Source organism: Myiozetetes cayanensis, unplaced genomic scaffold (genome assembly GCF_022539395.1).
Source record: "Myiozetetes cayanensis isolate MyiCay16 unplaced genomic scaffold, myiCay2020 scf15, whole genome shotgun sequence".
NCBI classification, from domain to species: domain Eukaryota; kingdom Metazoa; phylum Chordata; class Aves; order Passeriformes; family Tyrannidae; genus Myiozetetes; species Myiozetetes cayanensis.
Genome location: NW_026087159.1, coordinates 19,819,756 through 19,839,148, shown reverse-complemented (window position 1 = coordinate 19,839,148; position 19,393 = coordinate 19,819,756). Strand labels below are relative to the sequence as shown.

The window sequence follows — 19,393 nt, the reverse complement described above, 5'->3', positions numbered from 1 at the left end:
AGATACCAACTTGTCAGTCACCAGCCTGAGGTGGAGAAGAGAACAATCAGAAAGTCACTATGAGAGCCTTTACCTGGATGTAGCTCTTATTTGCTGTGGTGTCAAAAGACCTGCCCCTGTATTTTAATTGCCCTGGCTCACAGGGTCTAAAGCCATGAGCAATGACTGAACACCTTGAGTAATGACATTTCCATCAAGAAATAGAAACATCTGATCTGTAGCAATAAATGGTGAAATGCATCAAGAAATTTTTATCCCTCTATGGGGGGAAAAAAATCTCCCTCCCAGATCTAGGTTGGCAGTAAACAAGGACTGAGTGATGCAAATCCATCTTGTGCTTGCCACTCCCCCAGCCTGCTGGTAGATGCCCATGGAGCTGGAGCCATTCCTGCCTGCATCCAGTCTTACTGTTGGGAATAGATGAGGATGTGCTGAGAACCTGTGAGGACAGTCACATGGGCTTCCAGCTTATGTGCTGAATGCTCCTGAGAGATGCTGCTTGGAAGATGTTCACATCTCAATGAGCTTATCTGCTAACATTTTGTCTGGCCCCTCTTCTACTGGATGTGCTGTATCATGAACATGTATATGTATAAACACGTACTTCCCCCTCTTTCAAAGCCTCTCTCCCCATTACCAGTGATAACACTGTGAGTTTTGAGGGCTTTATCCTTTTAAAGCGATTATGATGATGTGCACCCCGTGCTCCCGAGTCCCTGCCCCGGCAGGCACAGACGAGTCCCGCTGCTGCGGGGTGACAGCTCTGTCTGGCTCTGCGGGGCGCTGGCGCTCAGAGCTCCGCGAGGTCATCGCTGGAGAAAACCTTGACGGTGATGTGACCCGGCACCTCGGCTGCTTCCCGGCCGCCTCTCCCTCGGAGCCGCAGCGTCTGCTGCTCTCGGGGGTCACTGGGGGAAGCTGCCAGCACTGCCTGCCCCAGGAGCTGGTCACACAGGATGTTGCTGTTCCAGACCTAGAGACAAGGCAACAGAAAAAACCCCAGCTGAAGCGGTGCTGCCCTCACACTCCACCTGTGCCAGAGGAAGGTCATCCCCACTAACCCCCTGAAAAAGCAGCGAGGAGTGGGCGTACATCTAAATTTAACTAATTGTCTAGAAAGCATGGGGGAGAGTCTGGATTTGCATGCTTATTTACATACTCTATGCAAATAAGGAGTGAATGCAGCTTTTTGCTTTCTAGGTCACAGCTTGCCTTTGGTTTTGTTTCAAACACTGACTCTGGACAACACATGGCTTTTCTTTGTCTCTGTTTCATTGGGTACCATATAAGGCAAAAGGTAATTCTCTAAATTCTTTCAAAGCCTTGGAACAAAATATGCCTTCAGATTCCTAAGTGTCATGAGTTGGTGTTTATGGAGCAGACTTAGAGTAGAGAATCAGCACAGCCCACTGAGGGGAGCAGAGATTCTCACACTTCTCTCCTGGTTATCAGTCATACAAAGGTGATGCTGCTGTGCTCCCCTTCCTGCCCTCAGCAGCCTGTCCTGTGTGGCTTGTCTCACCTGGATCGTGACAGGACTGTCAATGTTCTTCTTGTAAAAAATCACTTGTGTGTTGAAGACGGGACTGGTCGTGTCGTGCTGCACAGGGGAGCGCACTTTTTGGTTCTCACATTTGACAAGCACGTAGGGATCGGCTCCTGAAACACAAACAGCAGCACAGCTCTTAGGACACAGAATAGCAGCTGAGACCTGCCCCAGATCAGAAACCCAGCAGGGACAGTCCCTCCTGGGCCTGGCAGCACTGCTGCTAGTGAGCACAGGAACAGGGAACCAGAGCACACCACAGCCACTGCTGCCTACCCAGGTGAAAACACAGAATCATGGAATGGTTTGGGTTGGAAGGGACCTTGAAGACCATCCAGTTTCAGTTTCATGCCCTTGCCATGGGCAGGGACACCTTCCACTATTCCAGGTTGCTCCTAGCCCTGTCCAACCTGGCCCTGGACACTTTCAGGGATGGGGCAGCCGCAGCTTCTCTGGGCAACCTGTGCCACAGCTTCCCCACCCTCACAGGGAAGAATTTCTCCCAATATCCCATCTAACCCTGCCCTCTGGCAGTGGAAAGCCATTCCCCCTTGTCCTGTCACTCCAAACCCTTGTCCAAAGTCCTTCTCCAACTCTCTTAGAGCCCTTTTAAGTACTGGAAGGGGCTCTAAGGTCTCCCTAGAGCCTTCTCTTCTCCAGAATAAACTCCAGCTCTTTCATTCTGGTAACAGCTGGGTGCTCAGAGCTGGAAACCAGGCCCCATTTGCTGTGAAACCAGCTCACTCCTAGACAAGGATCATGAACTTTCCACATTCCCTTGCTGTGCATCCTCCTGGCTCATCCAACAGGAAGTTTTCAAAGTGACTCTCTGAGCTTCCCGACAATTCTCTAGATGTGACAGCCAAAATGCATCTGTGCACATGACATCTGATATGATGTTCTGGGTGTCTTGGCCAAAATGAAAGGTAAAATCTGTTCACCTCCCACAATTCCTGTGTAGGGCAGGGACAGGAACTGCACAGAAATGCTTTTAGATCCCTGAATGCACAGGTCAGTGGCCACCCTTGGACTGCCAAGCTAGAAAGTGCTGTCTCTTGTACTCAGATATGAGTGCTAGTGTTAGGAAGTAATTTTCAAGGAGCAGTTTCTCTTCAAGAAAGCAAAATATTGTCAAAAAACCCACACATTTTCTACAACTGCACTGGTTTCAACAAAGTTTTCTGTGGCAAACTGTCAAAGCAAATCCTCCCCCAGTTTGTCATTTCATTCCCATAAACCTGAGACAATCTCTGAGGTTCTATCATTTGGACTGATGTAACTCTAAAGTTTATATTATCACAACATGTTGTGTCTATAATAGGTCCTAGTTAATATTTTAAACTACACTTGAATCACACCTGACCCACTGAGATTATTTAACATTCTAGAAATACTTTGTTGCTTTTACACTGAGAATTTTTATTTATTATTAATGATGATATTTTCTTTCCCTTCCAACAAAGAGTAAGAACCAATTTGGAAATGCCTGTCTTTACCCTCAAATAGAATGGGCCATCCCACTTATTAATTAACTTCTAATTAAACACAGGCAATACAATTTTTTGTATTTCAACACAACTATCTCCTGTCTATTCCTGTTGTTAATGGCAGCATACCTGTTTTTGCAGACCTTGCTACTTCTTAAATACAGATTTTAAATAAACCTACTGAGTGTGCGTAAATGTAAGTCAGGCTCATAATAGTTCCTTACACACATTTTGTCACCATCTACTTGCAAATGCCACCACTGGAGTGACAGCCCTAAGGCAGCATGATTATTAGGCAGCTTTAGTTTTTAACAATCCATACCCAGGATGATTTTCCTCAAACGCATCACTCATTTACAAGAACAGATACCAACACTTCCCACAAACAAACCGCATAACAGCCTCATCCAAACCAGAGGGAGTCACTTCCATGCACAAGACACAAATTTTTCCATATGCTGCACTGTGGCCACACCTGGCCAGACCTGCCCCAGGCCTGTTACCCTGACAACACCTCACAGTTCTGTAGCAGGTGACAGAGTATTGGTTTTTCTGATAGGCAAGTACTTTCTGTGTCACTGAACTCGTGAACGTAGCTCTGGGGCATGGAGTGGCACCAAGCCCTGTGATCAGGGATGGAAAAGCTGCCCTCTTTGCAAAGCAATTTGGAAAATGGGTCTGAATAAAATGGGGTCTTGTATGTCACCCCAATGGTGTCAACTACTTTGTGTGAGGGCAAAAAGCAGAACAATATCTGATCATTAAGAGTAATTAAGTGATAAAGGGCATAAGGAGGGGTGGGGACAGGACACAGAGCATAAAGAGGTGACAGGTGCATCTGCCCAATGGATGAGAGAACAGGTAATGAAGGGACTTGCTAAGTGAGTGGAAAAGAAAATATAATATTTGAAGAAACATTCAAATTCTCAGCAAGAGCTCGAGATATGGATGGGGGGTAGAAGAGGAACACAAAAGGTTCCTGCACAGCATGACCCCATGATGGCAGGGCTGAATGGTCAGTTATATTAGGACTACTGGCTCCAGTTCCAGAACAAAAGGAAGAAATGGGAGAGAGGCATATGGGGGATGAGACAAGGGATGTTCTCCACTATGGTTGGCCCAGCTGTGGGTCTGGTTTATTTATGGGACAGAGACAAACCAGAAGGGGCTGCTCACATAGAAAAGCAACATCCTAGTGTTGGCCATGAGCTGGGAATGAAAACAACTGGAGCTGCTACTCTGGTAACTGCTCTGGCAGTGGAAGGAGGGCTGGGTTCAGTTCTCAGGCACACAAATGGTTCCAGCTGTGCCCTGAACACTGCACTGTGTGTAACAGCTCTCTCACCTCAGTCCCGGCCTTGCTGCTGCTTTGGGAAGTTGTACAAAAGAAAAGTGCAAAGGAAAGAGTTGGAATCTGTAAAAGCCAGAAACACCTGAACAGTAATCTAAGGGTTCAGAGGGTCCAGATGTGGATCCAGAGAAGACAGAGAGGAGACCAAGGATGACCAGGAGTTCCATTCTTTTGTGGCAATACTAGGAAGCAGTCTTGGAATGTGGGATATTTTCTGTCCCTGAACACATTAATTTCTAGTGTAAGTTTACAATCAATGTGTTTCAAGAAATTTCTATATCTAATCTTTTAATCTATTAAACAAACAAAGTGAGAAACATGCATACCAAGCATACCTAGCTTTTTCTGCCACCAAAAGTGGACTCTAGTATCAATCAGGAGCTTTGCCAAGTTTCCCACCCCTTAGAAGGCAGAGTGCCAGGTGTGGACAGTACCTTGATCTTTGCACAGCTTGATTTTATTGTGTAGCACAAATGTCAGCAGTGTGCATTTGACTGCATGGGTGTTCTACTGACACATTCTCCTTACTTCATTTCTCTAAAGTTGCTATAAGATATGGTATTCTCCAAGACAATCTATGAAGATATTTTGTGAGTACTTTGTGAGTTGGAAATACATACAGAGAAAAAAAAAAAGGCTAATAAAGAAAGAGTCAAACAGGGATTTCACAGCAGAATTCAAGATAATGGGGAAGCCACTGAAGTGAAGTAACTCAGCTCTCCTTCAGAGACCCCTGAATGGATGAGATTTGGAATTCCAGCCTGAAAAGAGACAAAGGCTTTTACTTGAAAGCTTTATGTTGATACAAACGGAAAATTTTTTAACTTTGTTTGGTGAAGTTTTATTCAATGTCAAACAACAAGATTCATCTAGGTTAAGGAATTTTAAAACAAACAAACAAAAAATCCATTCTTAAAAATGAAAATGTCCATCACAGGGCAGGAACAAGAACATGCTGCCTCTTTCCAATGCACTGCTCTGCTACTCTTGTCACATAAAGCCCCTTCATTCTCACCTATCCACCCTGCCTGGCTGAGAACAGGGAGCCAAACTTCACCTTACTTGGTTGAGGAGTTTGTGGATCTTGTTTTTCAAGAAAATTACCAAGACAAATGAACTGAATCCATTTTCTGCATCTCTTCTCAGAGACAACCACTTTGTTAACAGAAAGTGGCCTTCCCAGTGAAAAGGACATTCAGTCACCACTCAGTGGGTGCCAGGAATAACTACAAAAGGGGACTGGAATAAAATTGCAGCCAGCAAGTGGGAGAAATTTTACAACTGCTCTGTGAGACAGGAGATGAACTGTACTGCAGGTCTAAGTCTAATGCCTCTCCACCACGTGAAGTTGCAACTGAGCTCTGTGTCTGAAACCGAAGAGAGTGAAGAGTCACCTGCAGCAAACACAGCAGATGTTTCAAGAACCTCTGTAGTTTCCTCATCCAATTTCATTGTAGTATCTTTGTTTTCTCCCTACCAACCACTCCATGCTGGATGTGTCTACCTTTTCTCACTTCACTGGCCATGGAAAGTGAAGGCTGACAGAGAGTAGAAGAAAATAACAAAGGAAATGACAACTGGACAAGTTTTCCAATTAACATCAGGTGCTAGATAGTCAGTTTAGTGTCCTTCAGGACACTTCCTTTGATAGTTACATAGTCATGCATGAAGCATTAACCTCTCCCTGTTCTAGTTTAACCAGCTGAAAACGGTTGGTTGAAAACCATAAAGTCCTCCCTGCAGTGCTGTTAAGCTTGTGGTGATGAATAATGATTTTTTCTGAAAGCCATGAATAACACTGTGAGGTGAGTGTAACACACTGTGTGAGTCTGTGCCATTCAGCTGTCTCCCTGGATATTTTCCATTTAGAAAAAAAGGGCATAACCCTAAAAGCAATATTTCTTACTAATCCCCACAATTAACTCCTCAGGAGGGTCTGGCTACTCCTGCCCATCTGGGCCAGTGGAGATGACCCATAACACTTGCTGTCTTGCATCCCCATATTCATGTGATCTCTTCCCTGGAGTAGATTTTACAGTGATGAAAAAAAATCCCATACATCCTCAGTTTGTTTGGATAAATTTCTGAATGCTTATGTATAAACCTAAATCATCTTTAGAGGACTGAAAAACCCCTTCCACTCTTCCAGGCTCGCTTTCCACTTACCGCCTGATCTGTCTTGCTTCTGTAAACCCTCTGCAGAGTGAACTTTGATTTGGGTGACTCTGCGTGGATAGCCACAAAGAAGATTCCAACATGTCATTTTAGGCTTATCTGCCTTCAGCTCCCTGAAAAATTGTGGGAAAAGCAACCAAAGAAGAAGAACATCAAGTAAACAATCAATTGTTGTGTCAGGGGTGTTGGAGGATGACCAGGCAACCACTTCCAAGGAGGTGCAGCCAGTGAGGGCTGGGAAAGCTCTCCTGGAGCTGTGGGTGCAGCCTACCTGAGTTTTGATGGCACGTCCGTGAAGAGCCTCAGGATAAACCTCGCGGTGATGCCCGGATGGAACGTGGTTGGGACAAGGACGTAGCGGCCTCGCTGAAGGATCCTCTTCAGGAAGACGGTGCGTGTGTTGATGTACGGAGACGTGGCCACTCTCTCCTGCACCGTGAGCTTGTGCAGCCGATAGCTCCTGTTATCCTCCACCTACAGCCACAGGGCAGGAGAGGGATTAATGGAAGGAGGGATAGCAGCGCTAACAGGTGGGATCCTCCCGGCACATCGCACAGCCTTTCACGGCTGGAAAACACAACGTGCAACAAAAGGCAAATCAGTCGGCAAATGTTTTTTCCACCCACTGAAGCTGTGGCAGAGACACAGCCCGATGGGCACCCCAGTGCCCAGGAGGAATTGAACTCTTTTGTTTGCCTTAAAACGTCGCTACTGCAGTGAGCTGTGAAAGCCTCCTGCCAGGGGATTGAAAATAAGGCTGAGGGGAGGAGGCCACAGCCCACGAACTTAGATTTGTGGAGGCCCTAGAGGCGAATCCCTGGGGTGTGATGTTTCTGTCCTGTGGTCCAGGCCATGCCAAAGGATGCCCTTTGTGCACACACCCACCACTACACAGAGAACCCCTCACTCGTAGCAGGGGTTCACACCTGGGGTACACACCCCAAAGCACCCCTCAAAAGCCTACATGACTATACAAAAACCAGCACCTCCAGTTTCTGAAAAACAGCATGACTGTGCAAAAAAACCAGCCTCCCACACATGGGGGAAGCACCAGGAAGGTTTCTGAGGGTATGGAAACCCGCTGGACTTCATCTTTCAAGGCTTCTCTCCCCCACCACTCCCTGACAGACCTCGACACCAGCGTCAAAAACCACCAAGTTTGCTGGAGACCTTTGGGGGTCTGAGACAGGCTGAGATTCCTCTGCCTCCCTTCTCTAGGATGGAGAGGGCACTCCAGCCTTTCATAGTAGGCTCTCAACCCAGGTGCACCTGTATTTTTGTTGCCCTTTTCTGAATACAAAACCCACAAAATAACCATTTGTGTTTTGTTCTAAGGCTTGAAGCTGTGCTTAACTATTAACATCCTCTTCAGGGGACTGCCACAGGACAGTTAAAATATAAGCCTATTTCTTAAGCAGCTCTTGAGAGCAAAGACAGCCCCACATTCTTTTTTTTTCTTTACATTCTCTTCCCAAGGCCTTTAGTTATGTTAATGAGCCTGATGGATTAGAACATTTCTGAAATAGAAAAATTATTGAACAGAAGTAAAGATAGATATTTTTCTGAAGGTGTGATTTTCTTTTCCAAGCCTTTCCAAATTAGATATTGCAGGCCTGAGCAAGGCAAGGTAAATTATGCCACTTTCTGTGATGACACTTTTCAATATACGTGCTTAACAGGTGATTTGAAAATGAATAGGTGTGATGCAGATGTCAGCTGCTCTAACTGACTGTTAAAAATTGACGGTTTTTTACAGTAGAGCCACAGACTTAGTGTAGACCCACTAACTGCAGCAGCAGGTGATAGGATTATTCAAATCCTCAGTAAAAAAAAAAAAAAATCAGAAACATAGCTGTTTCTTTGCTTCCTTCCCTCTCAAGTTCAGGTATTTTCATTTTAATCAATTTGCTCTGAGATTGCAATTAAATTACTGTTTGGGATCCCTGTGGTTCCTTTTCCCATATATATTGATTTCCTACTCACTACTCCAGCTTTTGAAAACATTCTTTTTTCTAAGTGGCAGCAGGAAAATGGCAGTCTTGTCAACCTTATTCACTTAGCTGTGTTTGCTGGTGAAATGGAGGCAGAGGCCTCCAGTGAGAAGGAGAAAAAAACCTCCTCCATGTTTCAAACATTAATACAAAGACAAATCTTTCTCTTGAAAGATTGGGGTAGGAAAAGCACTTAAAATTCTTTTACAGAAGGGAAAGATCACCTGTGTTCCTTTAGTTCAAAGAGAGTTTGAATTGAGCCCTGTTCCAACAGTCTGTGTGATGTCAGCTCTGCTGACTGAGTGCAGCGCCCATGCAGAGCTCGTGTTGAGTGGAGAGCCAGACACCAAGAGAATTGTGGCTCTATCATAAAGAGCTCCTGGCCAGGGTGAAGCTGGGCTGAACAAACTCTGCACCAGGAGTGCAGGTGGCTGCCTACCTTGAATATTTCAAAGCCAATTGGGATGCTGTCTCCTTTCCCTTCTTTCTTGTATTTGCGGCGATCCTCCTGTTGTAACGAGACCAACACTTTGTCCTCGGTCTTCTTGACATCAAAGATGTACTGGGAGAAGAGAGAAGAGGGTGAGCTGCTAAAAGTGCCTCAGGATACTGAGAATAAAGCCATTACCAAGGAAATATGTGTATCTAGTGAGGCAAATAGAAATATATTTGGGAATGGGAGGAGAGTTCTTCATATAGCAGGTATTCCCAGCTGAAAAGTAATGCTAATAATGAGGATCTTTAAACCAAAAGTATCAAAGACACTGAAAATGTAATCCTAGTGTTAGGACAAGGGGGAATATGCAACAGCACCTAGAAAGGCACATTTTAATTCTTGTCCCTGTTGAACCATATGCAGTGTTACCTGATCAGGTAGCCCAGAGTGTTCCAGGGCAAATGGAGGTGTAGGAGGGGAACAAGAGGAACCAAGAGAGCTCTCTTGGTCTGATGAGAGCTCTGCAACTGTGACCTTCTTCTGAGGACATTTCAGCTGTCCTAATGGGTAGTGATCTAAAAGCCAGCAGGTATCTGTAGGAATACACTTACATTGGGCTTAAGTTCCCTTTTCAAAAGGGACTGGAAGTGTCACAGTCCTTTCCTGTACAGGTAAATTCCACAGGAGGCCTCAGTGTCAGGCATTTCACTCAGGGAGGACAGACAAATTATCTCTAGATTATGGTGGGGTGTGCCACAGTAAATTAAAATGGCAGATAATACAATTGTGTTCCAGCATTGCTATGAAAAACCTTTTAATCAACCAGCCCAGAGATAACACCAGAATACAAAGAACTTCCATTGCACTGCATTGATGTGTATATTTTGCTTTCTGTGGCAGCTAAACACCTACAAATGAGACTCAGACAAGCCCTTGGAATACATCCAGAGTCATAGAGGGGAACACCTCAGGGAATGAGGCACTGACAGAAGATAGAGCAGTTAAGAACTGCTTCTGCATCTACACCTGCATGGCAGGATGAGCTGGGAGTCTGAGATTCACTCCTGATCTGAACAGCAGAGGCTGCACTTCCCCAGTATCCTGCTATGAAAACAGAGGGGTGCCAGGCAGAAACCTCCCTTGAAAGTGCAGAGAAGCAGATACGAAAACATCTTTAATTAATCTAGACAGAAAGGTCAGTTTTCAAAGTAGTAACTAACACAGCTCTCATTGACAGTAGTGGAAGTTTTATGCCTGAATTTGCATGTGCTGGGACTAAAACACACCACATGGAGAAGGGCAGGAAGGTGAGAAATGGAGTTGGAATGAATGAAAACATAAACTGAATAGCTTGAAATTACCAGGTAGGATGAGACAAGGAAAATTCTGTAATGCTGATGAGAGGGTGAGCTTGGGTAAGAGACCATATCCTTTCAGGATCTTAGATTAATGCCAAGGAATACTAACTAAATACAGTAGATCAAATCCTCAGGCTGTTTAAGGGTGTTAAGTGAATGAAGCTGTGTCACTGGAAAATCAGACTTGTTGCCTTTCTACAGCTGGGAAACTAAAAGAAGTCCAGGAAGGATGTCAGCAATCCTGGTATGTTTGACTCATCAGCCCCAAACATGATCAGTCCCAAACAAATATCTCAACTCTACTGAGAGATTTCACAGAAATCACTGAAACACAGCACACTCCCAGGGGACAGACACTGGCAATCAGGTTTTTTGTCAAGTACTCACTGCCAGCTCCCTAAATAGGGTGGATACTTCAGAACCCTCAGCTCAAGTGAATACCCTTCAATGCCTCACAAAATACAAGGGTTCCCACCTGGGGATTCTGAAGGAAGGTCTCTCTGTTATCGAAGCAGCCACCAGAGCGATTTAGCAGGGGCTCTGAATTTTTTGTCCAAGCCCCATGCATCATTTTCTTCTCCCAGGTCTTGTGGATGCTGAAGTAGGAGGTATTCACAATCCTGCAGATGTCCACGTCTGTGAAATTCTTACACCAGTCCTCAAATGTCATCCTGTTCCATGGGACACCAGGAAAGTAGTGGCTTATTTAAAAATAAACAGTGGTACTCTTGCAATGAGCCAATAACACACTAAATCTTCCAGTAATTTAAAAGGAGGAATAGCTCAGCTGTCCAGAGGACAAACTGATTCACTGCAACGCTCTGCATGTGGACATACTTGTGAAGCCACAGTCACACCGTCTGAGAGCTTAATTCAGAGAAATATCACTTAGTGTGTTTGGTCAGGTCTGGATCTGTTCTGTTGCATCTCCTAAGCATAGAGGACAGGTTGTATCTGCCAAGCTGGATTTGGTAACACGTATTTTGCAAAGGCAAAAGAGATCGCCTGCAATCAAAGCATGATCCGCTCCTCATTATTACAGTCCTTATTGTCACATCTGTCCCTGAGCACAACTCAAATCTCTGTGCTTTGGACACAGCTTTTATGTAGCACCAGCTCACTGCTGCAGCCCGTGCCTGCTGAAGCAACAAACTGGATTGCAGAGCAGCTAAAAAACATTCACCTCCCCCAGCAGCTTGGGAGCTCTGAACTACCATCATGCCTTGGCTTATTAATGGCCCAGAACCAAACTCTGAGGTTGCCAGTTCTGCCAAAGCCAGCAGAAGGCTTTTCATACTGAGCACTGCCAGCACACTTGATGCAATATTGACAATCTACTGAAGAAGTTGCTGGACTAAGTATCTAGGGTTTAAGAGAAATGAAAATTAATAGAGTTCTAGAGATTCTGTAGATAATCAACACTCCTCGTGTCCACGCTGGAAAACACCAACAAATATCAAAATTCATTGACTGTAATTCTATTTATAGATCACTCAGCCGTGGTTGACCTAGAAATCCTGTAGAGAGGAACAGCAGTCAGTTAACAGGTTTGACTGTGTGTTCAGTACCTGGAATTTTGTCATGTAAACCAGCATATAAGTTGTCTGGATTCTGAGTGAATGTCCTAAATATAAGTAATAGATTAAGGGTATTTGAAGCTTATATTTACTAAAAGCTACTAATTTTTTTTCTACTCATTTTAAATCTGCTTTTTCTATTCTTCTCTGACATCCCTTGAGACTTTAAAAGAAACAGAGCTTGTGCCAGGACTGGATAATCTTATCCATTTGGGAAAATCGATTTTGAAGCTATTAAATGGCAGATTTATTACTCACTATAGCTAGTGTCTCTGAACCCTTCACATCTCTGCTACTCACCAGAACTCTCCATCATTCTCTAGAACAAGCCCTAAGCTCTTGCGCTCTGAATCGCTGACTTTCTTCCACTCCTCAGAACTAAAAGGAAAAAGAAAAAAAAAAAGAAGTAAAAAAACAAGAACAACAAAAAGAGAACAACAAACATGATTAATAAATTAAATGCTCTCACTTGGAAAGAAAAATAGAAGTAAAAATCTCTCACGGCCCCTTGTTTTGAAAGTAACGTCGAAGTACTGAAAAGGCAGACGATGCTCAGGAAGAAAATGTGAGGCTTGCAGGGGGAGTTTTAAACCATTAATTGATTTGAAAGCTACTAAAAGAGGAAGAGATTAATGGGAAATTGGCACAACTAGAGCAGAACCTTATTGATTTCCTTTGTCACACCCTCCATTAGAGTGCTTAAACACTTAAACAGCTGGTTTGGAAGGTCATAGGAGATTGACTCCATTCCCTGAAGGCCCTTCAGATGAAACCTGGCTCTCCTCCTCAGGAGGTTATTGGATGCTTCACTTACACCAGTGTATTCTCTTTGCCTTTTAATCACCTTAATAAACAGGCCTGGGATTTCCCTGGAGAGCTTTTGAGAAGAAACTGCTGGAGCATGAGCCTAGTGTCCAGTTTCCAGAGGAACACTGCACTGCACAGACATTTCATTGCCTGCATGAGCTCAGTGCTCTGCCTTGGCTCCTGCAGGCCCCTGCCTCTTCCCACTGACTGCAGGGGAGCACAGACCCAAAATGCATCTGCAAGCCAACAACAGGCAGTGTGAGCCCCTTCCCTGACGTGTTGCATTAGACAAACAGAGCCACAATTCCTCAATCCCTTTCCAAAAGGAGGCTAAAGCTGAAGGTGGTTGGCAGGAGGGAAGAGAAGCTGCTTACTATAACAGGCATTTTCTTAAAACCTATTTGGAAATTGCCAATTTAATTCTGTGAGGCCAAAAGCCGTGGGCCAACCTCAGAGTCCTCAGTGCTTCCACTGGCATGAGTGGCACCTGTGCCAAGACACACAGGCCAGTGGAGAAGCCCAAGGGTTTAAGATAAAAAAGACACAGTAGCTCTTCTGTGCATTCTTTGCACTTCGGCTGGACCAATCTCTTTGAAAGTAACAGATTTTTGCTAGCTAAAGTATAGGGTGTAAGAGATTAATATGAACTGTAACATGTTTTTCCATGTATAAATCACCTGTGGTGGAATATATCCCCTGCATGAAAATTCGTTAGAAAATAATTCAAGAAATTACAAATGTAGCAATTTTACAGCATTCTTCACCACTCACTTAAATTATCTAAGAATAAAAGACTTATGACATTTCCAGCAGCTGGCAATTACAGACAAGAAACTGAGTCAAGACAAACCCAGTGGTGAAGCTGGGAAGAAGCCTCGTGTTCTTGACTCATCTCCTTAATTGTGGGCTATTTTTCAGCCCATGTGCCAGTGTGCCAGAACAACGATGTATACAGCAAACTAAGGTCCAGGGAGCTGTAAGCTCCTCCAGCATGTGCTCATTTTCTCAGGGAATGCTCTGCCTGGGAGGAGATGGCACAGAGGTTCAGCTGTCGCTGAGGATGGCTGTGTCTGAACAGTGTTTAACCACATTTCTTGTGTCCAGTGGCCCCAGTACAGTTTCATTCCTTTGGCACTGGATTTGCAGCACTTACTTGTCGCTCCAAGCACCGTTCCATTCTCTTTTCCCCCAGGGATTCCTCAGCCTGATCATGAACATCTTCTCTGCCTTAAAAGAGAACACGAGCCTTTCTCCGAGGCGCAGCTTCCGAATCGCGGTCACCGAGTACGCGTGGCCAACAACGAGCCCCATCTCTGTCTCCGCCTCACTGGCACGGCCAGAGGACACCTTGAGCACCAAGAATGACAATTAAAAAGTAGAACTGACATCACTGAGGGCTTTGACAGCTACGAGTTCATGGGACAAGACAAGGAAGGTTTGTTTTCTGTTCCCTTCCCAAGTGATTTGACTGTCCAGGAAAACAACAGCACTGGGGCTCATAACTCATGGCTCGCTGGCCTGGTGTTCTGCAGGATACTGCTGGACAATTCCTAGCAGGCAGAAGCCCAGAGCTTAGGGGAATCCTCCCTGCTAGAGCCATTTTGTCTCTTCCTGGCCTCAAGAGTTAAAGACTTCCAAAATCTCATAATCTTTACAAAGTTACTCTTCTGGATACTGGTGACTCTGCTCAGACTGTCTGGTGGTATCCTCAGCTGGACATCCCATAGGGCCCAAGAACTGAGCTCATGAGTCCAGTGGCTGTTTCTGTGTTGGAGTTAATTTGATATCCCAGACGAACTACTGCTGCTGGATAAAAATAGAGGTCATGGGCAATAAACCTTTCTATCCATTTGTCAAACCTGTCCTGTACCTCTCTTACTTGGCAACAGGCAGATCTGCAGGTTTATTTAGGAGCTGGGTTTGCTCCTCATAAACTTCATGTAAGCAGCCTAGTTTCCAGCAGTGATCAGGCACTAAACTGTCCTGCTGGATGACCTGGGCCTGACCAAAAGCTGATCTAAGAATGCATAAAAATTGTCAAGTTCTGAAAAATACGACAATTTCATTTAATGAATCCAAAACTGCTAATCTAAACCCAGAAAAGCAGTGTCATATAAAGGTGCTGGAGTTGCTTTGAAGGACTGGCCCTTCACAAAGCCAGCACAATGCTGCTTCTGAGCAACACAGACCAGGCAGGATAGTGGAGAAAATAAAGCTGTGTCAGTGTTACAACCCTTCTTCTGAACCAGGAAGGGTCCAAATGGTCCAGCCTCTGGCTTCTTCACACCCTCACTGGAGCCACCATGGGCATCCTTGCACTAAACCACAGCTAGAGATTCTCTCATCTGTATGGGACTATAACCCATTGGGCCTGAAGACACTCACTCCCTTGGACAGCAAGGAAGGAAGATTTGACTCAGTGCAGATCCTTGTGTGTAAACTTGTAATAACCTAATTAATGATCAATCAAGCCTTTGCCGTGACAAAGAGAGCAAGAGTTATGGACTCTTGGTGCTATTAATGTAAATATTTAAATATAAAGATATTATTTATTGTTTATCGTTATACAGGAATAATTATTATAAATATATAAATATTTCTCTATAAACAAGGACTTATCAGAGTTATGGGATGCACATGGTACTTTCTCAGACATTTTTACCCATTTTAAAATTTAACTGGTCTAAACAGACAGGGTCCTTCTCCTAAGGCAAGAGTTGCACTGACACAAGAGTGTTCAGCCCCTAAAGGTAAGAAATAAAAAGAAAAAAAAAGGGGGGGAATGAGAAATTTATATCAAATTGGATCTGACAGATGGTCCTGCAACTGTGAGAGTCTCACCAAGCCCTCTTTGCCTTTCACCAACAACAGCTCCTAAAGAATCAGCTCATGTGTTACATGGAGACTGGCTGACATTTCCAGTGGGTTTGGGCTTGCTCCAGAGTAACACTTTCACTTGCATTTTTCACAACTAAAAGCAAACATAGAGTCCTTGACAGCATGGGAGTCTGTAACTTCTCCTGCTGCCTTTATTACCCCCTAGGCTTTTCCTACTGCTGGGCTGCCTTTCACACCTCATTCCAAAGGCATTTATTTATTTATTTATTTATTTATTTATTTAATGAGCTATTTAAACATCCAGTGTCTGTTCAAATTTCTAAATGGTGATGCTCAGGGCTGTTTTGTGAGCCAAGGAAAACGGTGACATGTTTGTAAGGCAGCAATGAAGCCACTTGAGTATTAAATATTCTACACCTAGCAAGCCTCACTGTGTGTATAATACATCAAAAAGTGACAAATGCAGACAAACACAGGAATGGCCTCTCTGTAATCAATGTTTAGAAGCATTTGTGTTTAATTTGACAGACAGACATAATGCCAGGAAGAAGTGAAAGTGTTACAACTGCCTAATTAATTGCTTTTAAAAATACAACTCCCTGTACTTAGCCTATGTCCTCACCAGATCCACATTAGGAAACAGAACTGCCTTAGCATTTGGGAGCAACCTATTGTTCCATTAGCAATGTTTACAACAACAATTCACACCGGGATAGTCTGCTCTGCCAGGCTGGTCTGAGCAAATCGAATGGAAGTCTTTCAAATAAAAATTCAGACCTTATGAAAAAGGTAAAACAAAAGCCAAAGACCTTGAAGATTTTGTTCAAACTAATCTCCCAGGAGGAGCCACGTGTTCTTCTTTGGTACCTTGGCACTGGTACAGGGCAGAGCACAGCCAGGGACAGCCAAATGTGCTCAAGCATCTCCAAACACGGTTAATTTTCTGTTGTTCTAGACAATTCCATGACTACCACGGTACTCACAAGACTTTCTGAATTCATCAACACTTTGGGATTCACCACTTCACCATGGATTTAGTGCTCATGCCACACTATTGCTGCAGCACTTTACTAATGTTAAGCAATTAATACTAGTGAAGTACTACAACAATATGACCTTCATTTCACAGATGTGGAAACTACAGCAAAGTGTTTAAGTGATTTAACCAAGTCCACAAAAGATCAGCCTTAGCTAAAGTCTTAAACTGGAAGCAGGGGGTAAGGGGAGAAGATGCTAAGTGCACCTAAATGCCAACCCTGCAGCTCCTAGAGAATGATCTCTTTCCTGCAGGCTGTACTTTAAAAATTTAAAAGGCAACCTTTCAGGAAACATTCAGGCAGCTTGTTAGCCCTCCACGTGTGGTAACAGCTTCGGGCAAGGTGAGAATTTCAGCACTACCCAGTCATAGCCTGACACTGCAGACTTAGACAGGAGAGGAGTTAAGCCCAGTTGTCGCTGATTTCCCTCCTACAGCAAGAGGCAGTGCAGGGCCCTTGTCTGCCTGTGGTTTGTGAAGTATATAAAACCCTTTGGGAGCTGCTATCCCAGAATCCATCCCCTCTCTGCTAAGGAAGCTTCAGGATCGTGGCCTCCTTATGTAGGCACCCAAGTTACCTACCTCACATGAGCCAGGGTAGGCAAGTTTTGCTGGTTAATTCTAATGGGGAGGTTATTAGCAAACAGTAGTGCCTGAATAACCAGGTGAGCTCAGCCTTTCAGCTCAGCCCCAGCGTGTTACACTGGCTGCACCATCACAACTGAGGTCAAGGAGCCTCAGCAGCTCAGTGTCAGCAGAACTGCTTTCTCTAAACAGATTCCCCTAAGGAATAAAGAAAGTGAACGCTGCCATCTGGCCTGCAAATTAGGGCATTCTAGGTGGATTAACCTCGGGTCAGTACACAACTGTGACCATTGAGAAAGAGCAACATTTCAGACCCACAGCAGAGTGGCAGCACAAGCAGCTTTGCAGTTTTGTGATTGTATTTAGTGGCTCCCGGAGCTGTAGTGGGCTGGCAGCACTGCCAGCTTGGTAGATTTCTCCATATAAAGCTTTTAAAAACATGCAAATGAAGGACATACTTAATACACTAATAATGGTGTTTATTCCAGAAGATTTTAGTTGAAATTAACTCCTAAAAGCCAGCTCTCTGCACATACCGCAATGGAGCAGCTGATCAACCCGCCTCTTCTATGCACTTTCATCAAGTCTTCAAACAGCTTCATCTGCTCAGAAATAATCTCTCCATATTTGCCCTGTACCAAGTCAATAGATTCTGCCACTGCTCCAGTGAAATCCACAATGGCATCTGCAGCACTGCCTCCATCAAGGGCTTCATAGGATCCAGCCAACCTGGAGGCAACACAGAACATTCTCAGATACCAAGGGGCTGTTACCAGTGCTCTAACTGAATGTAGGTAACATATTTGGGTCCCACCAAGTCAAAACCAAAATAGAACAAGAAAACCCCAGCAGGTAGACTGCAGGTAGACCTTTCCTGGTTGCTAGGATCCCTAAGGCTCTGGGTTTCTCAAGTTGACTGCATTGCACTCCCTTATGATTCACCCCCTCCATGCAGATTAAAGGAGTTTTCAGACCTTTTTAGGTTCTCTACTAGCAGCAAACTTAAAACCCTAGGGAAAGTCTGATAGAACTGAAAGACAAAACAAACAGCTGGATAGAAGGGACAACACTGAGGATTACAAGGACAATGAACCAGCTCATACTTTGCATAGGCTTTCTCCAGCAGTGCGCTCCAGAACTCATTTTTCACATTAGAATGGCAGTAGATCAACCTCCCATCCACTGTTGGCAGCAGATCATCAACAACCACCTCTGTCCATTCTCCGAAGCACCAGAAGCGGAAACGGAAAATCCCAGCGTATTTCTCTGGGTTTTTAGGGTCCCATTCTTGTTCGCTGAAGTCTGGAATCACCTGAGAAACCATGGAAGGGAGAGTTCATTAAGTGCACTCTGTAAAGGTTTATTCTCAGGGCAGACTGCCCTGAAGCATGCACTCTGCTGGCATTCAGCTTCACGAGCAGTTGACTGTAAATAAATGAAGCTGTGAAAAAAGAGGGTGAATTAGGGGTACAAAGTCCAAATGCAGTCCTACTTGAAGGAATCTTTTAGGAAAGCAAAATTCATACTGATCTGCAGAGAGAGATAAAAAGAACCCCTTGCACTCTCTAGCTTTGTTATATCTGTTCTTTGGTGCTCAATGGGACTGAGGAGTGAGGAGGTCTCATAATATGAGAAATGACCTTTTAAAGGAAGGGAAGATTTGAATCTACCAGAATTCACTACTTGTTAGTCCTAGAGAGAAAAACATTAGCTGATAAGCAGGGAAACAGCCAAGGTTTATTAGCTTTATTTCATGCACCTTGCACACCTGTTACCTACCTGCTGCCAGAGGCATTTCCTCAGAGCCAGGCAGGAACAGGCAGCCACAAACCAGCAGTTCCCCAGGGTGCCCTGGTGTAAGTCATGGGAGCTGATTCCATTCACAAACAGATGGGGGTCTTCACAGAGGTCCTGACAGAACAAACCAGAGATTAGTGGACACTCCACTCCAGAAATTATCACAGTGTCTTTTTCATCAAGAAAAGCATCAGGGAATGATGTTACTGACACCTGGAGCCCTTTCTTCACTGCCATGCCCTTGGCTGACATACTGGAAACCCTCCTTCAGCAACAGCCTGAGTTACTGCAATGACCCCAAGCACACAGCAGCTAAGGAGGGGAGCAGCAGAAGAAGGAGCTGTGCTCCTTACCTCATGGATTCTCACTGCCCTTTGGTAATAATAGATGATGATCCCAAAATACCGAG

The 19,393-nt window shown here is 44.5% G+C and overlaps 1 protein-coding gene across 1 annotated transcript in view; it reads right to left on the bottom strand.

Annotated features, from left to right (window-relative positions):
* Window positions 1–790: 790 nt before the first annotated feature.
* The window catches only part of LOC126637300 (calpain-5-like), a 47,787-nt gene continuing 29,184 nt past the window's right edge, over window positions 791–19,393 (bottom strand). The window contains exons 4-14 of the mRNA XM_050310460.1: window positions 18,967–19,098; window positions 18,291–18,499; window positions 17,724–17,916; window positions 13,882–14,075; window positions 12,222–12,299; window positions 10,820–11,015; window positions 8,990–9,112; window positions 6,831–7,033; window positions 6,551–6,672; window positions 1,523–1,659; window positions 791–973 (exon numbers count right to left, since the gene is read on the bottom strand). Coding sequence (XP_050166417.1) covers window positions 791–973; window positions 1,523–1,659; window positions 6,551–6,672; window positions 6,831–7,033; window positions 8,990–9,112; window positions 10,820–11,015; window positions 12,222–12,299; window positions 13,882–14,075; window positions 17,724–17,916; window positions 18,291–18,499; window positions 18,967–19,098 — 1,770 coding nt within the window. The remainder of the gene's footprint in view (window positions 974–1,522; window positions 1,660–6,550; window positions 6,673–6,830; window positions 7,034–8,989; window positions 9,113–10,819; window positions 11,016–12,221; window positions 12,300–13,881; window positions 14,076–17,723; window positions 17,917–18,290; window positions 18,500–18,966; window positions 19,099–19,393) is intronic.